Here is a 26,223-nt window from a genome sequence, read left to right as displayed (position 1 = left end):
AGTTGAAATTGATTGATATTTTTTTTTGCACATGGTGACGGAGGCCTAAAGCAAAAAGGTTTTTAAAAAGCCAGCTGAAGGCCCAGGACTGGGGCGACGGCGTGCGTGCCATAGGTTCGCCACCACGGTTATAGACTTTTTTGAAATAAACAATCATGCAGTGTACTTTGATCTGTCTTATTAATCGGAACCAGGACATCATGCCAGGATCTGAATTCTCCTCCCCTTGACCCACCACATCAGGCAGAATTTCCCTCCCTTATTTACACATCATGAATCAGATTGACCAACTAATTCAACACACAAAGTTTCGCTTCCCTTTGAAAGCGGCTGTCCCTTATCTTATCAAAACATCCGGGTTGAATTCCTCCGGCGCTTTAGTGATTCTATACCCAACAGTTGAAGCAAAAGGCTGCCTCTTGGATTGTCGGTGCAAAAACATGTCAATGTTTGCAGCATTGACATCGGGGGCAAACTTGGGGGCACTCAGCTGGCCACGCCCACTGAGTCCCGCCCACCTGGCCGCACTGAGTCGTCATAGAGCCAGTGCCTTGGGTGGCTTCCCTGAAGCTCTCCCCGGTTCCCTCCAGCTCAGCCTCACCGACGCCGAGAATTACTCCACCCTGGTGGAGATGTACTTCGTCTTCAGCATGATCTGGTCCCTGTGCGCGGCCGTGGACGAGGAAGGCCGGAAGAAAATCGACAACTTCCTGCGGGAAATAGAGGGATCCTTCCCTAACAAGGTCTCGCTCCGATTCACTTGGCTTTCGGGGGGGTAGGGGGGGCGGTCTTCTGGGTTTAGCCTGGACAGCAACGTTGAGAAGATCCACCTCACGCATCTGTGGAAGTTCTCCATCATCCAGTCCGTGCTTTTTCAAGAGGCAACCGGACTGGTTATTTGCCTTCTTTTAGAGGGTCGTTGAGGCCACTTGGAGGTTTGTCTGTGTCGTCGGGGTCATCTGAGTGGTGCAAATGGGTGTGGAGCCTTCTTAGAAATGTTGAAAGGAGGCTCCACGCCCATTTGCACCACTCAGGTGGCCCCGAGGACACAGACAAACCTCCAAGTGGCCTCAAGGGCCCTCTAAAAGAAGGCAAAGGACCAGCAATCTGGCAGGAGTATAAATCCTTTCACTTCCCCACCATCCAGTCAGAACCAGAGGAAGCTTCTGGGATGAGAAGCGAAACCTCTTCAAAGAAAAAAAAAGAAAGTCCAGTTAGCTGCCTCCTGGAAAAAGCACCTTTGGGAAGTCCACCTCACACACTGACGTCCTTGCTTCCTCCCCGCAGGACACGGTCTACGAGTACTACGTGGACCCCAAGAGGAAGCAGTGGGTGGCCTTTGAGGACAACCTTCCCAAGATGTGGAGATACCCTCCCAAGTTAGTAACCATTTTTCTGGCCCGTTGGCCAAGGTCTCAAGATCACGGAAGAACGGGCTTCAGGGAGAACGCCCCTCTGTTCTTCAGACCCGGGGTGGGCTTTGGAGGCCAGAAGCTCCTGAGGGACAGCAGTTGTTCCAAGTGGTGGACCAGCCACAAGCAACGTGGTGGAAATTGCTGAAGAGGAGCGGGGTGTGGTCTTCCAAGGATCGGTCCAGAAAACAGGATGTGGGGTCAAGAGACAATCCTGGCTTGAAGTTGGGTCATATTGCCCTCAACGCTGCTCCTTGGGGGTCCTTCCCTCATCGCTGGTGTCCTAACAGTACAGGTGGTTCTCAACTTACAACCGTCCGTTTAGCGACCGTTGGGAGTTCCAACGGTACTGGGGGAAAAAGGGACTTACAACCATTTTTCAGACTTACGACCATTTAGCGTCCCCGTGGCCACGTGATCCAAATTCAGACGCTTTGGCGACCGGCTCCTATTTATGTCGGTCACAATGTCGCGGGAACACGTGATCCCCTTTGGCGACCTTCCCCGAAGTCAACGGGGGACGCCGGGCTCCCTGAGCGACCGTGGGACTAACTCGACAGCTGCAGCGGTTCACTTAACAACCGCCTTAGGAAAGATGCTAAAATGGGGCAAAACTCAGCTAGCAACCGTCTCGTTCAGTGATGGAAATTTTGGGCTCTGCTTTGGTCGTAAGTTGAGGCCTGCCCGTAGAGGAGGTGCCGAAGACATTGTCTTCGTGCCCAGCTTGGCTTCTCAACCCCTTTCTCATTTCCGGCCTCCACACAACCAGACAACTTCACAACCGCTATCACTCCCAACTTCACGACCACGAGTTGGTAGTTTAAGCCAATGGCTCGCATCCATTTACACACACACACACACACCAATTGCCCCTAATCCAATCAGGGCTATGGAATTGCTAGGGACACGGTCCCCGAGGGGCCCACGGGCGGGCAGCTGCCCTGGCGTAACGCCGGGCGCGGACAGCGTCGTCAACAACAGGCTCCGCCCAAGCTGTCAGGCTCCAGTGGAGACGACAGCTGCGGGAATTGTGACACGTGTTGGATGTCTTCGTGCCTCTTGGCAAGGGTTTCCGGCACAGTCGCGGCGGTGAACGGACCACACGGGGACAGGGGTGGCACATCTGCCAAGGGGCGGGTGCTGGCCAAGCAGACATCCCAAGCCGATACCCCCGCTTCTTTTTCATAGTATCCCCTTCTACAAGATCATCGTTCCCACTGTGGACACCATGCGGTACAACTACTTGGTGAACGCTCTCATTGCCAACCAACAGCCGGTGCTGCTGGTGGGCACGGTGGGCACCGGGAAGACCTCCATCGCCCAGGGGGTGCTTCAGTCCCTGGACAGCGTCAAGTGGGCCGTCTTGGTGATCAACATGTCGGCACAGGTAACGCGTTCCCTCCCTCCCGGCACCCTTGATCCAACCGGGACAGGAGACGGGCCTCGCTGGACCCGAGTACATAAAGCCTTCCACTTAATGATGATTTACTGAGCGAGCGAATGACAACAGCCCTGAGAACAGCGGCTTAGCCCTGCGTTCCAGACTTAACGGCCGTTGTGGCGTTTTCCCGCGGTCGTGGGATCGAATCTTGGCAACTGGCTCACATGAAAGGATGGCCGCAGTGTCCCGGAGGGGAAGGGCTCACGCGATCCCCTTTTTGCGACCTCCCGACGAAGCGAAGAGGGCGGGGAAGAGCTGGGTTCGCTTAACCTCACCACCGGGTGGCTAGCTTAAAACGATCGTGCTGATTCGCTTAACGGCGGTGGCGAGAAAAGTCGTAGAAATGGGACGGAGCTCATGGCGAGCTCCTTTTGGGATCACTTGACTCGCTTAACGATTGTGACAAAAACGATCGTCAAATGGGGCGCGGAATAACAGAGCTGGGAGGGACCCTGGGGGTCATCTAGTCTGACCCCTTGCTCAGGCAGGAGAACCTATGCCATGTCAGACAGGTGATTGTCTAGTGTCTCTTAAAAACCTCCAGGGATGGAGCGCCCACGATTTCTGGTGGCAAGCCGTTCCACTGGTTAATTGTCCTCACTGTTAGGAAGTTTCTCCTTTGTTCCAGGTTGCTTCTCTCCTTGATTATCTTCCACCCATTGCTGCCCTGCCCGTGGGCACTTTGGGGAACAGGTGGACACCCCCCCCACACCCACTTCTTCTTTATGGCAGCTCCCTCAAATAATAATGAAACACTGTGATCGTGTCACCGCTGGTCCTTCTTTTCCGAATAACAAAATAGCGGAGCTGGGAGGGATCTCGGAGGTCATCTAGTCCAGCCCCCTGCTCAGGCAGGAGATCCTACCTACACCCTTCCCGACAAATGGCCGTCCGCCAATCTCTTTTTCAGTCGCAACCTGGGGCTCTACTGCGGTCGTAATGCGGAGGGCGCCCCGCACTCCGAGGCTCTGGGTCCCGCTTCTGATAGGCGTCCCTCTTTTCCTCGTCCCGCAGACCACCTCCAACAACGTCCAGAGCATCATCGAGAGCCGCGTGGAGAAGCGCACCAAGGGCGTCTACGTGCCCATGGGGGGGAAAAGCATGATCACCTTCATGGATGATCTGAACATGCCGGCCAAAGACACCTTCGGGTCCCAGCCCCCTCTGGAGCTTCTCCGGCTTTGGCTGGACTACGGGTTCTGGTACGACCGCGCCAAGCAGACCATCAAACACATCAAGGTGAGGCCTCGCTGCACGGGGAGGGCGGGCCCCACCTGCGGCGCCCCCCCCACACTAGATCCCCAGGCCCAGCCGCGCGCCTGCCCGCCTGCCAAGGCGGGTTTGTTGGTTTTTTTTTTCCAGGCGCCTCTCCGGCACATTAAATGCGCTCACGTACCCAGCGCATTGTCTCTCCTTAGACCCCGGGTGGTTTGAAAACCCAGCAGCTGGCAAACAGAGACGTTTGTGCCCGGAATAATGGTTAAAGAGGCCGCCGTGTCTCTGAATTTCAGAGGAGAGGAGGGGGCCGGGCTGGCACAAGCCCCCCCATCCCCCCCGCCCAGGGGGCAGGGTGGCACGCGCCGTGGCAGTGATTATGCTCCGCTCTTTGTATGCTGCTGCTGCTTTCGTCTCTCTCGGCACAGAGGCGGCTAAACCCTTTGCAGCCAGAGGGTGGGCTGCGGGGAAAGGAGGGGGGGTGTCCTTCTTTTTCCCCCTCCCCTGGTTTTGATCCAGGAGGACGTCTGTCTCTTTTCCCACCCACCCCACCCCACCCCCAGGACATGTTCCTGATGGCAGCCATGGGACCCCCTGGCGGAGGACGCACGGTGATCTCCAGTCGTTTACAAAGCCGTTTCAATCTGATCAACATGACCTTCCCCACTGTAAGGGCTGTTTGGCGTGCAAGGGGGGGGGGAGCCGAGACGAGGAGCAAAGGAGAGAGAGAGAGACCCCCTCCCTAATCTTTCCCTGGCCCTCTCTCTGCTGGGTGGGTGGTCACCAGCTCCTGCAGAGGTGGTGCCCAGTTCAGACATCAGCCCACCGTCCCTCTGCGGAGGGCAGGGCTAGGATAGAATAAGAATAAGAATTGGAATGCAATGGAATAGAATAAGATAGAATAGAATAGAATACAAAATATGGAATGGAAATGGAAAGAATAGAATAGAATAGAATAGAATAGAATAGAATAGAATAGAATAGAATAGAATAGAATAGAATAGAATAGAATAGAATAGAATAGGATAGAATAGAATAGAATAATAATATACAGAATAGAATAGAATAGAATAGAATAGAATAGAATAGAATAGAATAAGAAATGGAAAGAATAGAATAGAATAAGAATAAGAATAGAATAGAATAGAATAGAATAGAATAGAATAGAATAGAATAGAATAGAATAGAATAGAATAGAATAGAATAGAACAGAACAGAACAGAACAGAATAGAATAGAACAATAATATACAGAATAGAATAGGATAGAATAGAATAGAATAATAATATACAGAATAGAATAGAATAGAATAAGAATAGAGTAGAATAGAATAAGAAATGGAAAGAATAGAATAGAATAAGAATAGAATAGAATAGAATAGAATAGAATAGAATAGAATAAGAATAGAATAGAATAGAATAGAATAGAATAGAACAATAATATACAGAATAGAATAGGATAGAATAGAATAGAATAATAATATACAGAATAGAATAGAATAGAATAGAATAAGAATAGAATAGAATAGAATAAGAAATGGAAAGAATAGAATAGAATAAGAATAGAATAGAATAGAATAGAATAGAATAGAATAGAATAGAATAATAATATACAGAATAGAATAGAATAAGAATAGAATAGAATAGAATAGAATAGAATAGAATAGAATAGAATAGAATAGAATAAGAATTGGAATGGAATGGAATGGAATGGAATAGAATAGAATAGAATAGAATAGAATAGAATAGAATAATAGAATAGAATAGAATAGAATAGAATAGAATAGAATAGAATAGAATAGAATAATAATATACAGAATAGAATAGAATAAGAATAGAATAGAATAGAATAGAATAGAATAGAATAGAATAGAATAGAATAAGAAATGGAAAGAATAGAATAGAATAGAATAGAATAGAATAGAATAGAATAGAATAGAATAGAATAGAATAGAATAGAATAGAATAGAAAACAGAACAGAACAGAACAAAATAGAATAGACCTGGAAGGGACCTTGGTGGTCTTCTAGTCCAGCCCCCCGCTCAAGCAGGGGAACCTATACCGTCTCAGACAAGTGACTGTCCAGTCTCCTCTTAAAAGCCTCCAGTGATGGATGATGGGGAGAGGTTTGTACTGGCCCTGCTGGCGAGGCACGGCTGGAAGGGGGGACTTGGTATCTCCACCTGCTTCTGAGCTGCATCCCATCAGGAGGTCCCTTGCACCTAACAGGACCTTCCAGTTGAGCTGGGATGGGGTCACCTTTTGGTCAACTCTAATTTGGGGTGAAATCCCCGTGGCTAAAACCCTTTTGGGGCTAATGTATCTCAACCTTGGCCACTGAAAGCTGTGTGGACTTCAACTCCCAGAATTCCCCAGACAGAAATTGGGGAGGGGGGGGCTCAATTGTGGCCTGTCTGTATTTTTCTCCACTTTGGCTGCTTTAAGACGTGTGGAATTCAACCCCCAGAATTCCCCGGACAGCATGGCTGTCCGGGGAATTCTGGGCGTTGAAATCCACACGTCTTAAAAGAGGTCAAGGTTGCCTTACATGCTCTCTTATTCAACATTTGATCCAGGTTTTCAATGCAATCCTTTAAAGGTTGGCTTTAACTCCTATTTTGGGCCAGGGGTTTGCAAGGGGGCCTCCTCCCCCAAATGCTGAAGCCCCTCCCACTCTAAAAATCACGGGGTCTCCTGGCGTAACCTCCGAGGGCCCCCCGTGTGATAGGCAGACGAGGGTTTTCCATCAGAACCAATCTACGCCCGGCAACCCTTGAAGACTATCCAGCTTGCAAAGAACTTCCAGGAAGGCAACTCCTGCAGCTGGAGGCTTATCTCAGACCCAGGTGGGGCGGGGAGGGGTGCTGTCCCGCCCCCACCCCCTACCCCTCTTCCTGATTTTTCTCCCCGTGGACAGGATTCCCAAATCCGCCGCATATTCGGCACCATGATCAACCAGAAGTTGCAGAATTTCGAGGAGGCCGTCAAGCCCATTGGCAACATCATCACCGAGGCCACCGTGGAGCTCTACAACAGCGTGGTCCAGCGGTTCCTGCCCACCCCGGCCAAGATCCATTACCTCTTCAACCTCCGGGACATTTCCAAGGTAGAAGCAGGGGTCCGTGGTGGCCCCTTCCTCCTCTCCAGCTAACGGGGGGCCCGGAGTCCGAATTATGTCACTGTTGAATGTCTAAGGAGATTCTCAGTCTTCTTCAGGTCCCGGTTGTCCCAAAGATGCTTTTTCAAGAGGCAAATGGACTTTCTGGTTCTTCTTTGAAGACCTTTCGCTTCTCGTCCCAGAAGCTTCCTCAGGTTCTGACTGGATGCTGGGGAAGGGAAGGATTTATACTCCTTGCAGGCAGCCGGTCCTTTGCCTTCTTTTAGAGAGCCATTGAGGCCACTTGGAGGTTTGTCCCAAAGGTGCTTTTTCAAGAGGCAAACTGGACTTTCTGGTTCTTCTTTGAAGAGGTTTCGCTTCTCATCCCTGAAGCTTTCTTCAGTTCTGATCAGATGGTGGGGAAGGGAAGGATTTATCCTCCTTGCAGACAGCTGGTCCTTTGCCTTCTTTTGGAGAGTCGTTGAGGCCACTTGGAGGTTTGTCTGTGTCCTCAGTTGTCCCAAAGCTGCTTTTTCGAGAGGCAACTGGACTTGTTTTTCTTTGAAAAGGTTTCGCTTCTCATCCCAGAAGCTTTCTTCAGTTCTGACTGAATGGTGGGGGAGTGGAAGGATTTATACACCTTGCAGACAGCTGGTCATTTGCCTTCTTTTGGAGAGTCGTTGAGGCCACTTGGTTCCCCATCATCCAGTCAGAACCTGAGGAAGCTTCCAGGGTGAGAAGCGAAACCTCTTCAAAGGAAAACAAAGAAAGTCCAATCGCCTCTCGAAAAAGCCCCTTTGGGACAACTGGGGACACAGATAAACCTCCAAGTGGCCTCAATCTAAAAGAAGGCAAAGGAGCAGCAGTCTGCAAGGAGTATAAATCCTTCCACTCCCCCACCATTCAGTCAGAACCTGAGGAAGCTTCTGGGGTGAGAAGAGAAACCTCTTCAAAGGAAAACAAAGAAAGTCCAGTTGCCTTTTGAAAAAGCACCTTTGGGACAAACCTCCAAGTGGCCTCAACGGCTCTCTAAAAGAAGGCAAATGACCAGCTCTCTGCAAGGAGTATAAATCCTTCCCTTCCCCACCATTCAGTCAGAACCTGAGGAAGCTTCTGGGACGAGAAGCAAAACCTCTTCAAAGGAAAACACAGTAAGTCCAGTTGCCTGCTGAAAAAGGCACCTTTGTCGCTGTTGAAGTTGCCTTCTCAAGAAACCCCATCGCCCTTGGCAAAGGGACGGGAGGGCGGGTGGGGGGCTGCAGGTGCTTTTCCACCGAAGCCAAGCCAGCCGACTCGCCTAGAGGAGCGACGGGCTCCCCGTACGCACGGCTTGCAAACCAGGTTCTGCCTTGGGCAAGGAAGCGAGTCTTCCTTAGCTCCTCAGAGTTTGGAATTAGGGAAGGATTTTCTCTTTATCCCGTCTTTTTTCCAAACGCCTTCGTCCTGTGGTTTCTTTCCCCCCCCCCCCGCCCTCCTCAAATCCTAAGGAATTTCCACCCTCCTCCCCCCCCTTCCTGCAGGCCAAGCAGGGAAGGCCTGAGGCCCACCCAGGTCTCTTTACGGCGAGCCAGAACGCGTGCCAGCCTTAAAATGTTTTCCTACGCCGCCCCCACGGATGCCCAGAGGCTGTGAGCATTAGGATTCCAAGCAGGGCAGAGATGCGGAGCGCACATCAAATGGGCACTGCGGCTTTGGAGACATGAAATGACGCCAAAATGTTTATCCCAGGTTTAAGCCCCGGAGCTCTCCTCCCGCACATCAAACGCAGCCAGGCGCCCGGGACCTGGCTCTCCGGTGCCAACCTGCCTCCCTTTTCAGCTGGCTAAGGGGTGCAGGGCAGGGCCAGAAATAGGGGTCCCTTCCCCCCCCAAAAGGAAGAGCCCACTCACACCCCGACCCCACCCCGTTGCTTCCCCAACTTCATCATTAATCCGTCGTTAGCACATTCTCCCGGGCGGCGTAAAGTAGGAGTATCCCAAGCCAGGCGGGCCCTATTTAGATCTTCACCTTTGTTCAATTCATTTACTTTTTTTTTTTTTGATCGTTCAAATGACACCTTGAACCGTAAAGAGCTGATGCGAGGAAAGGCAGATCAGGGTAAACAGGCAGGTTTCCCTGCAAAAAAAATAGGGAAGGGGGGGGACAGCATTTTAATTGAAAAGTTGATGACAGAAAGAAAAGAAGGAAGGAAGGAAGGAAGGAAGGAAGGAAGGAAGGAAGGAAGGAAGGAAGGAAGGAAGGAAGGAAGGAAGGAAGGAAAAGAAAAAGAAAGAGAGGAAGAAAGAAAGAAAGAAAAAAGCAAAGGAGGGAAGAGAAAGAGAAAAAAGAAAGAAAAAAGGAAAGAAAGAAAGAAAAAGAGAGGAAGAAAGAAAAAGGAAGAGAGGAAGAAAGAAAGGAAAGAGAGAGAGAAAGGAAAGGAAAGAAAAAAGAGAGGAAGAAAGGGAAAGAAAGAGAAAGGAAGGGAGGGAGAAAGAAAAAGAAAGGAAAGAAAGAAAGAAAGAAAGAAAGAAAGAAAGAAAGAAAGAGAAAGAAAGAAAGAGAAAGAAAGAAAAAGAAAGAAAGAAAGAGTAAGAAAGAAAGAAAAAGAGGAAGAGAGGAAGAAAGGAAAGAGAGAAAAAAGAAAGGAAAGAAAAAAAAGAGAGAGAGTAAGAGAAAGAGAGGAAGGAAGGAAGGGAGAAAGAAAAAGAAAGAAAGAAAGAGAAAGAAAGAAAGAAAGAAAGAAAGAAAGAAAGAAAGAAAGAAAAGAAAGAGAGAAAGAAAGAGAAAGAAAGAAAGATGAAAGAAAGAAAGAAAGAAAGAAAGAAAGAAAGAAAGAAAGAAAGAAAGAAAGAAAGAAAGAAAGAAAGAAAGAAAGAAAGAAAGATCACAACATTGGGATAACACAGGAGACCGTGTTTACTTCACCTGGTTTAAACTGATTAATTCTGGGCAGCTCGCAGCCAGTTCCAGCTTCTTAGATAATCCAATTAAATAAGGCTAGGTGTATTTTGCTTCAGTGAACCCTCTGCTCTATTGTTCCCTCTTAATTGTTAATAAATTGAGAGGAAGAAGAGAAACAGGACGGAAGAATTTCCTGCGGCTGTTCGTAGAGATAGCACAGAATATTTGTCGCTCAGGGTTGAACTGGGGAGGGGGCTGTTTCCTTGGTGCCCTCTGAGTGTGGCACTTTCCTTGCAGACGTTTCACGACCCAACTAGGGAACGTCACCAGTGCTCGAAGGGAAGGGAGGAGGAGGAGGAGGAGGAGGAGGAGGAGGAGGAGGAAGGACCGCGGGGATCCTTGGTGGTCTCTGAGCTTGGGGGTTTCCTTGCAGACGTTTCACGACCCAACTAGGGAACGTCACCAGTGCTCGAAGGGAAGGGAGGAGGAGGAGGAGGAGGAGGAGGAGGAGGAGGAGGAGGAGGAGGAAGGACCGCGGGGATCCTTGGTGGTCTCTGAGCTTGGGGGTTTCCTTGCAGACGTTTCACGACCCAACTAGGGAACGTCACCAGTGCTCGAAGGGAAGGGAGGAGGAGGAGGAGGAGGAGGAGGAGGAGGAGGAAGGACCGCGGGGATCCTTGGTGGTCTCTGAGCTTGGGGGTTTCCTTGCAGACGTTTCATGACCCAAGTAGGGAACACCATCAGGGCTGACGATGATCATCAAGCCACTTGTACATAACTGATGACATTCCCTAGCTGGGTCATGAAACGTCTACAAGGAAACCACCCAGATCAGAGATCACCAAGGACCCTGCACTCCTCCTCCTCCTCCTCCTCCTCCTCCTCCTCCTCCTCCTCCTCTTCCTCCTCCTCCTCCTCCTCCTCCCTGCAAACTCTTCTAGCACTGATGATGTTACCTAGTTGGGTCATGAAAAGTCTGCAAGGAAAACCACCAAGCTCAGAGAGACCTTTAGGACCCCTTAGCCACCCTCCTCCTCCTCCTCCTCCTCCTCCTCCTCCTCCTCCTCCTCCTCCTCCTCCTCCTCCTCCTTCTCCTGCTTGGCCTGGCTGAGTAGCAAAGCATCTTAATGGACCAGCCATTTCCCACCAAAAGGCTGGAGGGCAGAGAGGGCCCCTTCCCCATTGTGTCTAGCCACAGTCGGGTTTGTGTGTGTGTGTGTGTGTGTGTGTGTGTGTGTGTGTGTGTGTGTGTTGTGTTCAAGACCCTGCGCTTGTCCCGGATCTCCTTCAGGTCTTCCAAGGCATGTTGAGGGCCCACAAGGACTTCCACGACACCAAAGCCAGCTTGACCCGTCTCTGGATTCACGAATGCTTCAGGTAGGACCTCTGCCCTTCCTTCTTCCCTCAAGCCCATCGTCCTCCCCCGCTGGAGGGAAGGTGCCAGCTCCCCCTGCTGGGTTGGAGACGGCTTTGCAAGAGGCTGCTTTGAAGGTGGGGGGGGTTGGCGGTTGTCTCATGGCCCTGGCCAGCAGGGGGCGCCAGACTCAGTGGTGGCCAGGAAAAAGAAAAAATCATCTCATAATTATCGTCATCGAGGCGGGATGTAAATAAAATAAATCTAAGGTTGCCAATAGAGCTGGTCCTCCACGTTACGACCGCCATCCAGACCAGAATTTCTGGCGTTAAGCAAGGCGGCTGTTCAGTCGGTCGTGCCCAACTTTACGAATTTTTCGGTCACGGTGGTTTCAGCGATTCGTGGCAGTCCTTAAGCGAATGGAGAGGTCGTTAAACGAATCCTACCTCCCCCACCGTTGACTTCACTTGCGGGAATGTCGCAAAGGGTGATTGTGTGGCCCATGTCCCAAATTTTCATCCGATGAGCGCGGGGGGGGGCTAGGACGGTCGTAAGTGCGAGGACCGGTGGCAAATTGCCTTTTTCCCAGGTCACCGTAACTTGGAAGGGTCACTGTTTTGGAACGGAGGCAGTATCCCAGATGTAAGGCCACACCTGGGATCCCACATCCAGATGTGGCCGCCACATTAGCAAAACGTTCTTGAGACTCTGGAAAAAAAGAGAAGAGCAACTAAGACAGTTAGTTAAAGGCCTGGAGACTAAGACATCAGAATCAGAATAACAAGAGTTGGAGGGGACCTTGTAGGTCATCTAGTCCAACCCCCCGCCCAAGCAGGACACCCTAGACCAGAGGTCAGCAACCTGAAACAGTGAAAGAGCCACTTGGAACCGGTTCCCTCACAAAAGGAAAAACTGGGAGCCGCAAGAAATGTGTGCGCATGCACCTACATGCGCGCATGCGCAGAACAGGGTTTGACTGAAGAGTGGAGCCAAGGCGAGATATGCACCTACCTTGCATATTTGAATTGATTGAACTTTTTTAGTCCCGCTTTTTTGTTTTTTGGACTTCACATGGCAGAGGACTGGGAGCCGCATGCGACTCCGGAGCCGCGGTTTGCAGACCTGTGCCCTAGACCATTTCTGGCAGATGGCAGTCCAGGCTCTTCTTAAAAGCTTAAATATGTTCAAATATCAATTTCATGTTGAAATAAAAAGCAGGTTATCTCTCAGAATGGAATGGAATAAAACAGAACAGAACAGAAATAGAATAGAATTTTTTTTTTATCCCATTTATATCCCGCCCTTCTCCAAAGACTCAGGGCGGCTTACAAGCTTAGCAGTAGCCTTCATTCTATGTATAGGCCTGCTTGTTAGGGCTTTCACACACACCCCAAGCGGCATTATTACAAAGTCAGCTTAATTGCCCCCAACAATCTGGGTCCTCATTTTACCTACCTCGGAAGGATGGAAGGCTGAGTCAACCGTGAGCCTGGTGGGACTCGAACCTGCACTAATCGCAGGCAGCTGGTGTTGCTTAAGGAGGCGTTAGCCCACTGCTCCACCAACAATTAGAAATAAGGAATAGAATAGAACAGAACAGAATAGAATAGAATTATAATAGTATAGAACAGAATAATAAAATATAGAATAGAATAGAATAGAATAGAATAGAATAGAATAGAATAGAATAGTGAAATATGGAATAAAATAGAAATTAGAATAGAATAGAATAGAATAGAATAGAATAGAATAGAATAGAATAGAATAGAATAGAATAGAATAGAATAGAATAGAATAGAATAGAATAGAAATAGAAATTAGAATAGAACAGAACAGAATACAATAGAATAATAAAATATGGAATAGAATAGAAATAGAAATTAGAATAGAACAGAACAGAATACAATAGAATAATAAAATATGGAATAGGAATAGAACAGAACAGAACAGAATAGAATAGAGGTGGAAGGGACCTTGGAGGTCATCTGGTCTAACCCCACCCAACCCACCCAAGCAGGAGACCCTACACCATTTCTGACCGATGGTAGTCCAGGCTCTTCTTGAAAGCCTCCAATGATGAAGGCAACTTCTGTTCCACTGGTTGATTGTTGACTCTGTCAAGGATGTATGTGTTCTTCTTACATATGAAGAACGGTTGTAGTTTGATGAAAAGGAGTGACAGGATAGCCGTGTTCCAATATCTCAGAGGTTGCCACAAAGAAGAGGATGGTCAACATATTCTCCAAAGCACCAGAAGGCAGGACAAGAAGCAACGGATGGAAACTGGTCAAGGAGAGAAGCAACCTGGAACTAAGGAGGGATTTTCTCACAGTGAGGATAATTCGCCAGTGGAACGGCTGGCCACCAGAAGCTGCGAATGCTCCATCACTGGAGGTTCTTAAGAAGAGACTGGACAACCATTTGTCCGAAACGGTCTAGGGTCGCCTGCTTGAGCAGGGGGCTGGACTAGAAGACCTCCAAGGTCCCTTCCAATGCTATTCTGATTGACTCAACCAATGGTTGTAAGGCGAGGACTGCCCGTCTAAGGGTCTTTGGGCCTTTCTTCCCGCCGTCCTTCTCCGCAGGGTCTTCTCGGACCGCCTGGTGGACAGCCCCGACATGGAGACCTTCGTGGCTCTGCTGGGCGAGAAGCTGGGCACCTTCTTTGACCTGACCTTCCACCACATCTGCCCCAACAAGCGGTCGCCCATCTTTGGTAGGTGCCAGCTCCGCTTTGGCCACGGTCGTTAAGCGAATCATTGCGGTTATTAAGGGAATTTCCACGGCCGCTAAGCGAATCCAGCTCCCTCCATTGAGTTTGCATAATAATAATAATAATAATAATAATAATAATAATAATAATAGAGTTGGAAGGCACCTTGGAGGTCATCTAGTCCAACCCCGTGCTCAGGCAGGAAACCTTATACCATTTCAGACAAAGGGCTGTCCAGTCTCTTTGGAGGACAATTGGGAAGACAGCTTACATGACCCTGGGGGATGCTGCGGCAGTGTTCAAAACCATCATAAGTCCTTTGGCTCAGTGGCGCTGTCACTTTAAATGGTCAGTAAATGAACGGCTGTAAGTCGGGGACTATAAATTTCTCCTTAGGATCCTCCCCACGGTGTCAAATAGGCAGCTATCAAATATGTTCTGAGCTCTCTGGGGCCAATTTATTGACTCATCTAGAGAGAAGGACTAAGTAAAGAGGGAGTTAATACAGGTAAGTCCTCGACTTACGACCGTTCGTTTAGTGACCATTCAAACGGCCCTGGAAAAAAAAGTGACTTAAGGACCCTTTCTCCCGCTTACGACTGTTGCAGCGTCACCCCGCGATCCAAGTTCAGACGCTTGGCAACCGACTCTTGACGAAGGTTGCAGCGTCCCCCCCGGGGGTCATCCCGTGATCCGAAATCAAGACGCTCGGCAACCGACTCACATTTACGACGGTCGCGGCATCCTGGGGAGAGAGAGGGGGAAAGAGAGAGAGAGAGAGAGAGAGAGAGACGCGATCCCTCCCTTTTTTTTTGCAACCTCCTGACGAGCGGAGTCCACAGGGGAAGACCGTGCGGCTCACTTAACAACCGCAGTGATTCGCTTAGCAGCCGTGTCGAGGAAGGTGGTGAAACGGGGGCAAAACTCACTTCAGAAATGTCTCACGTGGCCGTTTCCCCCTTTCCAGGCGACTTCATGCGCAACGTCTACGAGGACATGGTGGACATGGGCGTCCTGAAGGCCGAGATGGAGCGGGCCCTGGGCGAGTACAACCGGTTGCCAGGGGTGGTGCCCATGAGGCTGGTGCTCTTCCGAGACGCCATCGAACACAGTGAGTGGGGCAGGCCGGGGGTCGGAGGGCGGGGGGAGAGGAACACGGGCAGAAGAGAAGAGCAGAGCAGAGCCGGAAGGGACCTGGGAGGTCATCTAGTCCAGCCCCCTGCTTATTCAGAAGACCCTGTCCCATTTCAGGCAAATATGTAATGTGATCAGAATAGAAGCTGGAAGGGACCTGGGAGGTCTTCTAGTCCAGCCCCCTGCTTATTCAGAAGACCCTGTGCCATTTCAGGCAAATATGTAATGTGATCAGAATAGAAGCTGGAAGGGACCTGGGAGGTCATCTAGTCCAGCCCCCTGCTTATTCAGAAGACCCTGTGCCATTTCAGGCAAATAGGTAATGTGATCAAAATAGAAGCTAGAAGGGACCTGGGAGGTCTTCTAGTCCACCCCCCTGCTTATTCAGAAGACCCTGTCCCATTTCAGGCAAATATGTAATGTGATCAGAATAGAAGCTGGAAGGGACCTGGGAGGTCTTCTAGTCCAGCCCCCTGCTTATTCAGAAGACCCTGTCCCATTTCAGGCAAATATGTAATGTGATCAGAATAGAAGCTGGAAGGGACCTGGGAGGTCTTCTAGTCCAGCCCCATGCTTATTCAGAAGACCCTGTCCCATTTCAGGCAAATATGTAATGTGATCAGAATAGAAGCTGGAAGGGACCTGGGAGGTCTTCTAGTCCAGCCCCATGCTCAAGCAGGAGAACCTATGCCGTCTCAGACAACTGACTGTCCGTCCTCTTCTTAAAAACCTCCAGGAGTGGAGCACCCAGGATTTCTGGTGGCAAGCAGCTCCGCTGGTTCATGGTCCTCACTGTCAGGAAGTTTCTCCTTAATCCCAGGTTGCTTCTCTTCTTGATCAGTTCCCATCCATCGTTTCTCGTCCTTCCCTCTGGTGCTTTGGAGAATAGCGTGACCCCCTCCTCTTCTTTGTGGCAGCCCCTCAAATACCAGAACACTGCTATCGTGTCTCCCCTATTTCTTCTTTTCTTTAGACTAGCCAAACCCAAGTTCTGCAGCCGTTCCTCCTATGTTTTGGTCTCCAGGCCTTGGATCCTCTTAGCTGCCCTTCTCTGCACTTTATCCAAGGTCCCAACGTCTTTTTTTTTTTTGCACTATGGTGACCAAAACTGGTTGATAAGAGCAGCCACAACTTCTGGAGATCCTGGCTGCTTCAAGGCACAGTAGGTGGTCCGCACGGCTGGTCCACTTGCCGGTGACTCTTTCCCCCCCCTCCCCTCTCTTGCAGTAACCCGTATCGTCCGGGTGATCAGCCAGCCCCGTGGCAACATGCTGCTGGTGGGCATCGGAGGGAGCGGGCGCCAGAGTCTGGCCCGCTTGGCTTCCTCCATCTGCGAGTACTACACGTTCCAGATCGAGGTCTCCCGCCAGTACCGGAAGCAGGAATTCCGAGAAGGTGGGTGGCTTGCTCACCTCGTCGTGAGGTCGAGAACCTTGTTCCAGAAGTTGAGTTAAGTTGAGCTAAGGGGGAATTCTGGTCCTTAGATTTAAAATACTTGGAAACTAGTTGAAAATAAGGACTCTGTCCCTTTAATGTTCAAAAATTAGACCTAAAAGGAAAATGAATTATTGTGAATATGTTTGATCTATTGATTAACTCAGGTTTTTATCTATCTATCTATCTATCTATCTATCTATCTATCTATCTATCTATCTATCTATCTATCTATCTATCTATCTATCTATCTGTGTCTGTCTCTGTCTGTCTGTATATCTATCTATCTATATCTATCTATCTATCTATCTATCTATCTATCTATCTATCTATCTATCTATCTATCTATCTCTTTATATCTATCTATCTATCTATCTATCTATCTATCTATCTATCTATCTATCTATCTATCTATCTATCTATCTATGTCTCTATCTGTCTGTCTGTATATCTATCTATCTATGTATGTCTGTATATCTATCTATATACAGTCTGTCTGTCTGTATATCTATCTATATCTATCTATCTATCTAGTCTGTCTATCTATCTATATCTATCTATCTGTATGTATGTATATGTGTGTGTGTATGTGCGTGTATATATATATGTATGTGTGTGTGTATATATTTATTTATATTTATATTTATACACACGCACACACATATATATATGTTGTGATTTATAAAAGGGGATATTTGTATTATCAAGTGGATGATTTAATATGGTGGGAAATAGATAACTTTTAGGAAATAGAACCAGATTATATTCAAATAGATAAAAATGTGTATTTTGGGTATTGGACTTTTTTATACAAATTGAGAATAAGGGAAATTTTGCTTACCTGAGGCTTGAAAATTATCCGTAGCAAAGGTTAACTTGGAATATTGATGAGAGACTAAAAAGTGGGTAAAAATTAATAACAGGGTATGGATTGTCTGCGAAGATGGAATGTAGTTAAGGTACGTATTAGCTAAAAGCTCATTGATCAATGTAATAACGATGTTTTTATCGAGTTGATATAATAAGAATTGTACTAGCTGCAATACGAGACAGTAACTGTTCAGGGAAAAAGAGAAGAAATATCTTGATGTTGCAACTTGAGACTTGCACTAGAGATTTTGTTATCGAACTATTGATTAACCCAGTCACCATGTTGCTTTTTAAACACCCAAGTGTAAAATTGGAAAAATCAATTAAAATTTTTTTTTTAAAAAAACCACACAGAATCTTCTTCCAGATGGGTCTAGGTGATGCGCGTGTCCTTTTCCCCTCTCCAGACATCAAGAAGCTGTATCGGCAGACGGGGGTCGACCTGAAGCCCACCACGTTCCTCTTTGTGGACACTCAGATAGCCGACGAATGCTTCCTGGAGGACATCAACAATATCCTCAGCTCCGGAGAAGTTCCCAATCTCTACAAACCGGATGAGTTCGAGGAGGTGTGTGTGACACGGGGCAAGCATCCCCTAGCTAGCCATCGCCGTCCTCTTGCGGGCTTGGTGGACGCTCTTGAGTTTTTGAGTAGATTGTGAGATGTTGAGACTCTGGAAAGAGTGGGGAGAACAGCAGCTCCCCTTCCCCCCGCCCCCGTTGGTCTGCCGGCTGGGGATCATGGGCGATTCCTCCCCACGTCTGGAGAAAACCCGCACTGCAAAATGCAGAATTTTGACAGCCCACGTCTATTCCATTCTATATTCTGTATTCTATTCCGTTCTGTATTATTCTATTCTATTCTATTCTATTCTATTCTATTCTATTCTATTCTATTCTATTCTATTCTATTCTATTCTATTCTATTCTATTCTGTATTTTATTATTCTATTCTATTCTCTATTCTATATTTTCTATTCTGTTCTATACTTTATATTCTATTCTATTCTATTCTTATCATTATTCTATTCTATTCTATTCTATTCTATTCTATTCTATTCTATTCTATTCTATTCTATTCTATTCTATTCTATTCTATTCTATTCTATTCTGTATTTTATTATTCTATTCTATTCTCTATTCTATATTTTCTATTCTGTTCTATACTTTATATTCTATTCTATTCTGTATTTTATTCTATTCTATATGTTATATTTTATATTCTATTCTATATTTTTATTTTTTATTTTATTTTAATTCCATTTATATCCCGCCCTTCTCCAAAGACTCAGGGCGGCTTACAAGCTTAGCAGTAGCCTTCATTCTATGTATATGCCTGCTTGTTAGGGCTTTCACACACACCCCAAGCGGCATTATTACAAAGTCAGCTTAATTGCCCCCAACAATCTGGGTCCTCATTTTACCTACCTCGGAAGGATGGAAGGCTGAGTCAACCTTGAGCCTGGTGGGATGCGAACCTGCACTAATTGCAGGCAGCTGGTGTTACTTAAGGAGGCATCAGCCCACTGCTCCACCATATTCTATTCTGTATTATTCTATTCTATTCTATATTCTACTCTGTTCTATTCTGTATTTTATTATTCCATTCCATTCCATTCCATTCTATTCTATATTCGACATTCTATTCTATTCTATTCTGTATTGTTCTGTTATATTCTATATTCTATTCTGTTCTATTCTATTCTATTCTGTATTTTATTATTCCATTCCATTCCATATATTCTATTCTTCTATTCTATTCTATTCTATTCTATTCTATTCTATTCTATTCTATTCTATTCTATTCTATTCTATTCTATTCTATTCTATTCTATTCTATTCTATTCTATTCTATTCTATTCTATTCTATTCTGTATTTTATTATTCCATTCCATTCCATTCTTAATCTTAATCTCATTCTCATTCTCCCTCCGCCAGATCCAAAGCCACATCATTGACGCTGCCCGGACGGAGGGCATCCAGGAGAGTCAGGACAGCCTCTTTGCCTACCTGATCGAAAGGGTCCGCAACAACCTGCACGTGGTCCTGTGCCTGAGCCCCGTGGGGGACCCATTCAGGTGGGGCTGGGCAGTGGGTCTCTCCAGACAAGGCGGGCGGAAGGTTCTGCATGGAGCAACAGCGCCCTCCAGTGGCCAAATTAGCCGTAGGTTTGGTGCACAGGTGGAAAGTTTCTAGAGCAGGTGGTCTTCCAGCTTGGCCCTTTGATGACTTGTGGACTTCAACTCCCAGAATTCCTCAGCCAGGCACGTGGTGTTATGTGGCAGGTGCTTGTCTGTTTGAATTCTCAAGTCCCAGAGCAGTTTAACTTTTATCATTTTCTACGATTTGTCTCTATTTTACGGTCCCACCAGTTCTGGCTTGCAGGCAAATGACATTTCTTGCAGATCTTCCAGTCCACCGTTGTTGCTACTTTGTCGTGCCGCTGCTTGTAGTCAGTCTGTGCGATCTTCTTGCAGCAGCTCACCGGGTGGTCCACTGTTTCTTCAGCTACTTTGCAGAGGTGGCACTTACTATCTGTTGCTGTCTTCTCAATTTTGACTTTGTATGTGTTTGTCCTTAAGGCCTGGTCTTGTGCAGCCAGAATTAGTCCCTCCGTCTCTTTCTTCAACTTTCCTGCTCTTAGCCATTGCCAGGTGTTGTTATTATCTGCTTTCCCAGCTATTTTTTTTTTAAAATGTACTGGCCATGTAGTGCTTTGTCTTCCCACGCCTCCGTTCTGTTCCTCATTTGGTCTTTCTTGTAGGCCAGTTCGGCCTCTCCAGTAGTCAGCAAGCCTTCCCGAGATACTAATTTCAGTGCATCTTCATCATTGTCCTTCAGATATTCTTCCAAAGCCATTTTTATTTTTTTATTATTATTATTATTATTGTTGTTGTTACATAAACCTTTATTCATAAACATGAAACTCAGCCAACTGAACACTCAAATTGACTGGTACGAATGGTTGACACAGGTTGCTGCCAGCATCCTAGGTATCAACCAGGTACTGTGGTTGTTGTTGTTATTATTATTATTATTATTATCCAGTGGAACAGCTTGACACCAGAAGTTGTGGGTGCTCCATCACAGGAGGTTTTCAAGAAGAGACTGGCCAGCCATTTGTCTGAAACGGTATAGGGTTTCCTGCCTGAGCAGGGGGTTGGACTAGAAGACCTCCAGGGTCCCTTCCAGCTCTGAATCTATGATTCTGTTATAATCAGTAGGACGAATTGCCGCCTGAAGTTGCGGGTGCTTCATCACAGGAGGTTTTTAAGGAAGAGACTGGGCGGCCATTTGTCTGAAACAGTGTACGCTTTCCTGACTGAGCAGGGGGTTGGACTAGATGACCTCCAGGGTCCCTTCCAGCTCTGAATCTATGATTCTATTATAATCAGTAGGACGAATTGCCGCCAGAAGTTGCGGGTGCTTCATCACAGGAGGTTTTTAAGGAAGAGACTGGGCGGCCATTTGTCTGAAACAGTGTACACTTTCCTGCCTGAGCAGGGGGGGGGTGGACTAGATGACCTCCAGGGTCCCTTCCAACTCAGCTATTCTGTCGCTCTGCCCCCAGGAACCGGATCCGCCAGTATCCTGCTTTGGTGAACTGCGCTACCATCGACTGGTTTTCAGAGTGGCCGAAGGAAGCCTTGCTGGAGGTGGCGGAAAAGTACCTGGAGGGCGTGGATTTGGGCCTGGTGGAAAAGGGGAGCCTCGACACGGTGAGTCCAAGCGGGGATCCCGCACACCCTGTCTGGGACTCGGGGAGATCTCGGGGTCCTGGCGGACGATCCCTTAAAGGTGAGCCAGCTGTGTATTTGAGGGGCTGCCCCAAAGAAGAGGGAGTCCAGCTCTTCTCCAAAGCTGTTCTGTACCAGCCTGCTACCGGCCCTGCAGAAAAGGCAGGGACAACCCCTTTTACAAGAAGGCAAGAAGAGGCTGGAACGAAGCCTGCCAAATTTATGAACATAAAAACATAAACAGAGCAAAGAGAGCAAACACGAACCAAACATGGGACAAATCTTTATTTCCTGTTTCGGCCTAACCGAAGGCCATCCACAGGCAGTAGTCACAACAGTGACAGCTCATATTTGTGTAAATCTAAAATTTACACACACACACAAACACACACACACACACACACATATATATATATATATATATATAGTTTATTCATTTTTTATTATATATATATATATATGTACATGTGTGTGTATGTGTGTGTATATATATGTACATGTGTGTGTATATATATATATGTACATGTGTGTGTATGTGTGTGTATATATATATGTACATGTGTGTGTGTGTGTTCTGTACCAGCCTGCTACCGGCCCTGCAGAAAAGGCAGGGACAACCCCTTTTACAAGAAGGCAAGAGGCTGGAACGAAGCCTGCCAAATTTATGGATACAAAAGCAAACAGAACAAGACACGAACCATGAAACAGGAGCTATTCAAACGGTTGCCTTCAGCAAACCAGCCCTCCCACGCATTCCCCTTTTTATACAGTTCAGGGCGTGGCTTCTCTCTGCCTCCTTCCGAGGTGCCCCATTGCCTTCCTCTGTTTACTCCTGATTGACTGCCTCCTGCGTCGGGCGTCCTTGAACAGGGCCGGCTGTGGGTCATCTTCATCCACGCTGTCAGGCTCACACAGCTGGGTCTGCGTCGTGACCAGGTGGGAGGGGCCTGGCTGAGGGCTCTGCGGAGCCTCAATATTATTCTCAGCAAGCTCTCCAACACCCCCCTCCTCCTCCTCCTCTGAGTCGTCCGACCCAACTGCCGAACCCACAGGCTGACCCTGAATCACAACAAAAGCCCCTGAAGGCAGGACAAGAAGCAACGGACGGAAACTCATCAAGGAGAGAAGCAGCCTGGAATTAAGGAGAAACTTCCTGACAGTGAGGACAATTAACCAGTGGAACTGCTTGACACCAGAGGTTGTGGGTGCTCCGTCCCTGGAGGTCTTCAAGAAGAGACTGGAGAGCCATCTGTCCGAAGTGGTATGGAGTCTCCTGCTTGAGCAGGGGGCTGGACTAGAAGACCTCCAAGGTCCCTTCCGTTGGCTGATTGTCCTCACTGTTTGGACGTTTCTCCTTAACTCCAGGTTGCTTCTCTCCTTGATGAGTTTCCATCCATTGTGGGTCTCTTGACAATTTGCTGCAGCCAACCCGGCACGGCCAACTCGTTGCAGGACGCTGTGGGACACGAGTTACTCTAATATCAAAGAAATGGTGGAATAGAATCATTAAAGGATGCAAAAGGAGGGATAGGGTGAAATTGGAACGGCCAAAATGAAAATGTTTTTCCCCCCTTCGTTTGAATAATTAAATTGAACTGTTAAATTGTCCTGCAGCCAGTTGGCCGTGGTGAGTTGGCCGTAGTGAGTTGTTCCATTCCCGAGAGGCCTAACCTAGAACTAAGGAGAAATTTCCTGACAGTGGGAACAATTAACCAGTTGGACAACCTGCCTCCAGAAACTCTGATTGCTCCAACACTGGAGGTCTTTGAGGAAGAGATTGGACAGCCATTTGCCTAGAACAGGGGTAGGCAACCTCGGCTCTTTTATGACTCATGGACTTCAACTCCCAGAATTCCTGAGTCAGCTATGCTGACTCAGGAATTCTGGGAGTTGAAGCCCATGAGTCATAAAAGAGCCGAGGTTGCCTACCCCTGGCCTAGAATGGTATAACACAGGGGTCTCCAAACCTGGCAACTTTAAGATTTGCAGACTTCAACTCAGAATTTCTGGAGATTTCCATGCTGACTGGGGAATACTGGGAGTTGAAGTCCCCCAAGTCTTAAAGCTGCCACCTTTGGAGACACCTAGTATAGGGTCTCCTGCTTGAGCATGGAGGGTTGGACTAAAAGACACCCCCCCCCCCGAGGTCCCTTCCAACTCTTGTGATCCTGTATTCCCGCTTTCCCCTAGATGCAAAAGCGAGTGGCTAAAATCTTTGTCACCATGCACTGGTCGGTGGCCAGGTACTCTCACAAGATGCTGCTGGAACTCCGGCGCCATAACTACGTCACCCCCACCAACTACCTGGAGCTGGTCTCCGGCTACAAGAAGTAAGGGGGGATTTGTGGGAGGGCGGGGAAACTCCCTCTTCCCAGGAGAAGGGTCCCACGTTTGGGGGACAGGAGAGTCAAAGGGCCGGGCCCCGGGGCCCCTTCAAGTCGCCCAGTGGAAGGGAAGGGACCTTGGAGGTCATCTAGTCCAACCCCAGTGGTCCCCGCAGCACAGGTCTTCTCCTGTCCGCCCCTTGGCAGGCTCCTGGCTGAGAAGCGGAAGGAGCTTTCCGATCAAGCCAACAAACTCCGCAACGGCCTCTTCAAAATCGACGAGACCCGGGAGAAAGTCGAGGTGATGACCCTGGAGCTGGAGGAAGCCCGGAGGAAGGTGGCCGAGTTCCAGAAGCAGTGCGAGGAGTACCTGGTGATCATTGTCCAGCAGAAGCGGGAAGCAGACGAGCAGCAGAAAGTGAGTGTCCGAGGTCGGCGCCACCCGTTTCCCGCCCGACCCCACGGTGGGCGCGCCGTTACCCTCTGTGTCTCTCTCCACTCTTCGTCCTCCCGCAGACGGTATCGGCAAACAGTGAGAAGATCGCCGCCGAGGAGATTAAGTGCAAAACCTTGGCTGACAACGCCCAGAAGGATCTGGAGGAAGCCTTGCCCGCCTTGGAGGAAGCCATGAAGGTAGGCCGCCACAGAAGGTTGGCACCGCCGATTGGCACCATGAAGGTTTGAGGAGAAGCCCGGGAGGAGTAGGGGACGATCCCTTAAACGCCAGCTGGCTGTGTGCGGCGGCAGCCCCAAAAAAGCGAATACGATCCTCGGTTGCGTAAACAAGAGGCGCGGAATCAAAATCACGCGCAGCGTCAGTCCCGCTTAGTAAAGCCTTAGTAAGGCCACGCCTGGAATACCTGCATCTAATTTTGGTGCCCCACATTACACAAAAGACGTTGAGATGCTGGAGAAAGCGCCGAGAAGAGCAACGAAGACGATTTAAAGGCCTGGAGACTAAAACGTACGAAGAATTGGGTTTGTCTCTAGTTTAACGAAAATAAGGACTAGTGACATGAGGGTAGTCTTCCAGTGTTTGGGGGGGTGGGGCTGTCACAAAGAGGAGTGGGGGTCCACCTATCCCCCAAAGGACCTGGATAAGAAGCGATAGATAGATGGAATATTGATCAAGGAGAGAAGCAACCTGGAATTAAGGAGAAACTTCCTAAAAGTGAACAACTCCCAGAATCCCCCAGCCGGCGTTGAATTCTGGGGAGGTGAAGTCCACAGATCTGAAAGTTGCTAAGGGGGATGGATTGGCTAATGGAGGGGTGGGAATCCCCGGAAGCCCCTCTTACCTTGAAGGGAAGGGGAAAAGAGAGAGACAAAAGAGGGGAGGGAGGGAGGGAAGGAGGGTGGAAGGAATAGAGATGGGAAGGGAAGGGAAGGAAGGAAGGAAGGAAGGAAGGAAGGAAGGAAGGAAGGAATCGGTGGAACGACTTGCCACCAGACGTTATGGGTGCTCCATCATTGGCAGTTTTAAAGAAGAGACTGGACAGCCACTTGTCTAAAATGGAATAGGGTCCCCTGCTCACGCAGGGGGCTGGACTAGAAGACCTCCGAGGTCCCTTCCAGCTCTATTCTATTCGAAGTCTAACTCACTCTCTGGCTTCCCAGGCCTTGGAGTCCCTCAACAAGAAGGACTTGACGGAGATCAAGTCTTACGGCCGGCCACCTACGCTGGTGGAGACCGTGATGCAGGCGGTCATGATCCTGAGGGGCAACGAGCCCACCTGGACCGAAGCCAAGAAGCAGCTAGGTAAGAGGTCCTGGGGAAGCCACCACGAGGGTCAGCCGGGCGTCGTCCACCTGTCTCCTCCGTGGGCAGACATCTCGGTTTCCTCGGAACAAACCCTCAACTCTCGGAGGGATCCAGAACCTGGTTTCTCTCCTGCGGAGGAGGTTAGGTTCTGGGCGGGATGACACGACGGCTTGGACCTGTCTTCTCCAGGAGAGCCCAACTTCATCAAGCAGCTGGTGCACTTCGACAAGGATAACATCTCCGACAAAGTTCTCAAGAAGATCAGCGCCTACTGCTCCCAGCCAGACTTCCAGCCAGATATCATTGGGCGGGTCTCAGTGGCCGCCAAGTCGCTCTGCATGTGGGTGCGAGCCATGGAGGTGAGGAGCAGCCTTCAGCCATGGGTGGCTACCCTTGGTCTCCAGCTCGGGGACCTTGCTAACCTCTCCCCTCTTGCCTCCCCTCACCCAGATGTACGGACGCATCTACCGGGTGGTGGAGCCCAAGCGGGCCCGTATGAACGCCGCCTTGGCCCAGCTGGCGGAGAAGCAGGCAGCCCAGGCCGAAGCCCAGGAGCGCCTCCGGGAGGTCAGTTCCGTGGAGCAGAGGACGATCCGGGACGGGGTGTCGCGGCCTTGGCCGCTGTAAGACGGGTGGACTTTCAGTTCCCAGAATTCCCCAGCCAGTGCTGAATTCTGGGGAGGCGAAGTCCACGGATCTGAAAGTTGCTGAGGGTTGAGAACCGCTGGCCCCGGGGGATGGATTGGGAAGGGGAAGGAAGGGAGGGAGGGAGGGAGGGAGAGAGGAAGGAAGGAAGGAAGGAAGGAAGGAAGGAAGGAAGGAAGGAAGGAAGGAAGGAAGGAAGGAAGGAAG

At 48.8% G+C, this 26,223-nt stretch overlaps 1 protein-coding gene across 1 annotated transcript in view; it reads left to right on the top strand.

The window, feature by feature from the left end:
• Positions 1–26,223, top strand: part of LOC308676463 (dynein axonemal heavy chain 2-like) — a gene marked incomplete at both ends in the record, with an annotated part of 124,685 nt that overhangs the window by 75,809 nt on the left and 22,653 nt on the right. The window contains 19 exons of the mRNA XM_081342277.1: positions 591–743; positions 1,288–1,379; positions 2,601–2,799; positions 3,868–4,092; positions 4,632–4,736; positions 6,985–7,173; positions 11,336–11,421; positions 13,984–14,114; positions 15,079–15,222; positions 16,473–16,640; positions 17,957–18,117; positions 19,487–19,626; positions 21,120–21,267; positions 23,476–23,615; positions 23,817–24,027; positions 24,126–24,242; positions 25,227–25,368; positions 25,561–25,730; positions 25,822–25,938. Of these exons, the coding sequence (XP_081198403.1) occupies positions 591–743; positions 1,288–1,379; positions 2,601–2,799; positions 3,868–4,092; positions 4,632–4,736; positions 6,985–7,173; positions 11,336–11,421; positions 13,984–14,114; positions 15,079–15,222; positions 16,473–16,640; positions 17,957–18,117; positions 19,487–19,626; positions 21,120–21,267; positions 23,476–23,615; positions 23,817–24,027; positions 24,126–24,242; positions 25,227–25,368; positions 25,561–25,730; positions 25,822–25,938 (2,838 nt within the window). The remainder of the gene's footprint in view (positions 1–590; positions 744–1,287; positions 1,380–2,600; positions 2,800–3,867; positions 4,093–4,631; positions 4,737–6,984; positions 7,174–11,335; positions 11,422–13,983; positions 14,115–15,078; positions 15,223–16,472; positions 16,641–17,956; positions 18,118–19,486; positions 19,627–21,119; positions 21,268–23,475; positions 23,616–23,816; positions 24,028–24,125; positions 24,243–25,226; positions 25,369–25,560; positions 25,731–25,821; positions 25,939–26,223) is intronic.

Source organism: Vipera berus (assembly GCF_964194415.1).
Source record: "Vipera berus genome assembly, chromosome: W".
NCBI classification, from domain to species: Eukaryota; Metazoa; Chordata; class Lepidosauria; order Squamata; family Viperidae; genus Vipera; species Vipera berus.
The sequence above is the reverse complement of the archived record's forward strand: the minus strand, read 5'-3'. Positions and strand labels throughout refer to the sequence as shown.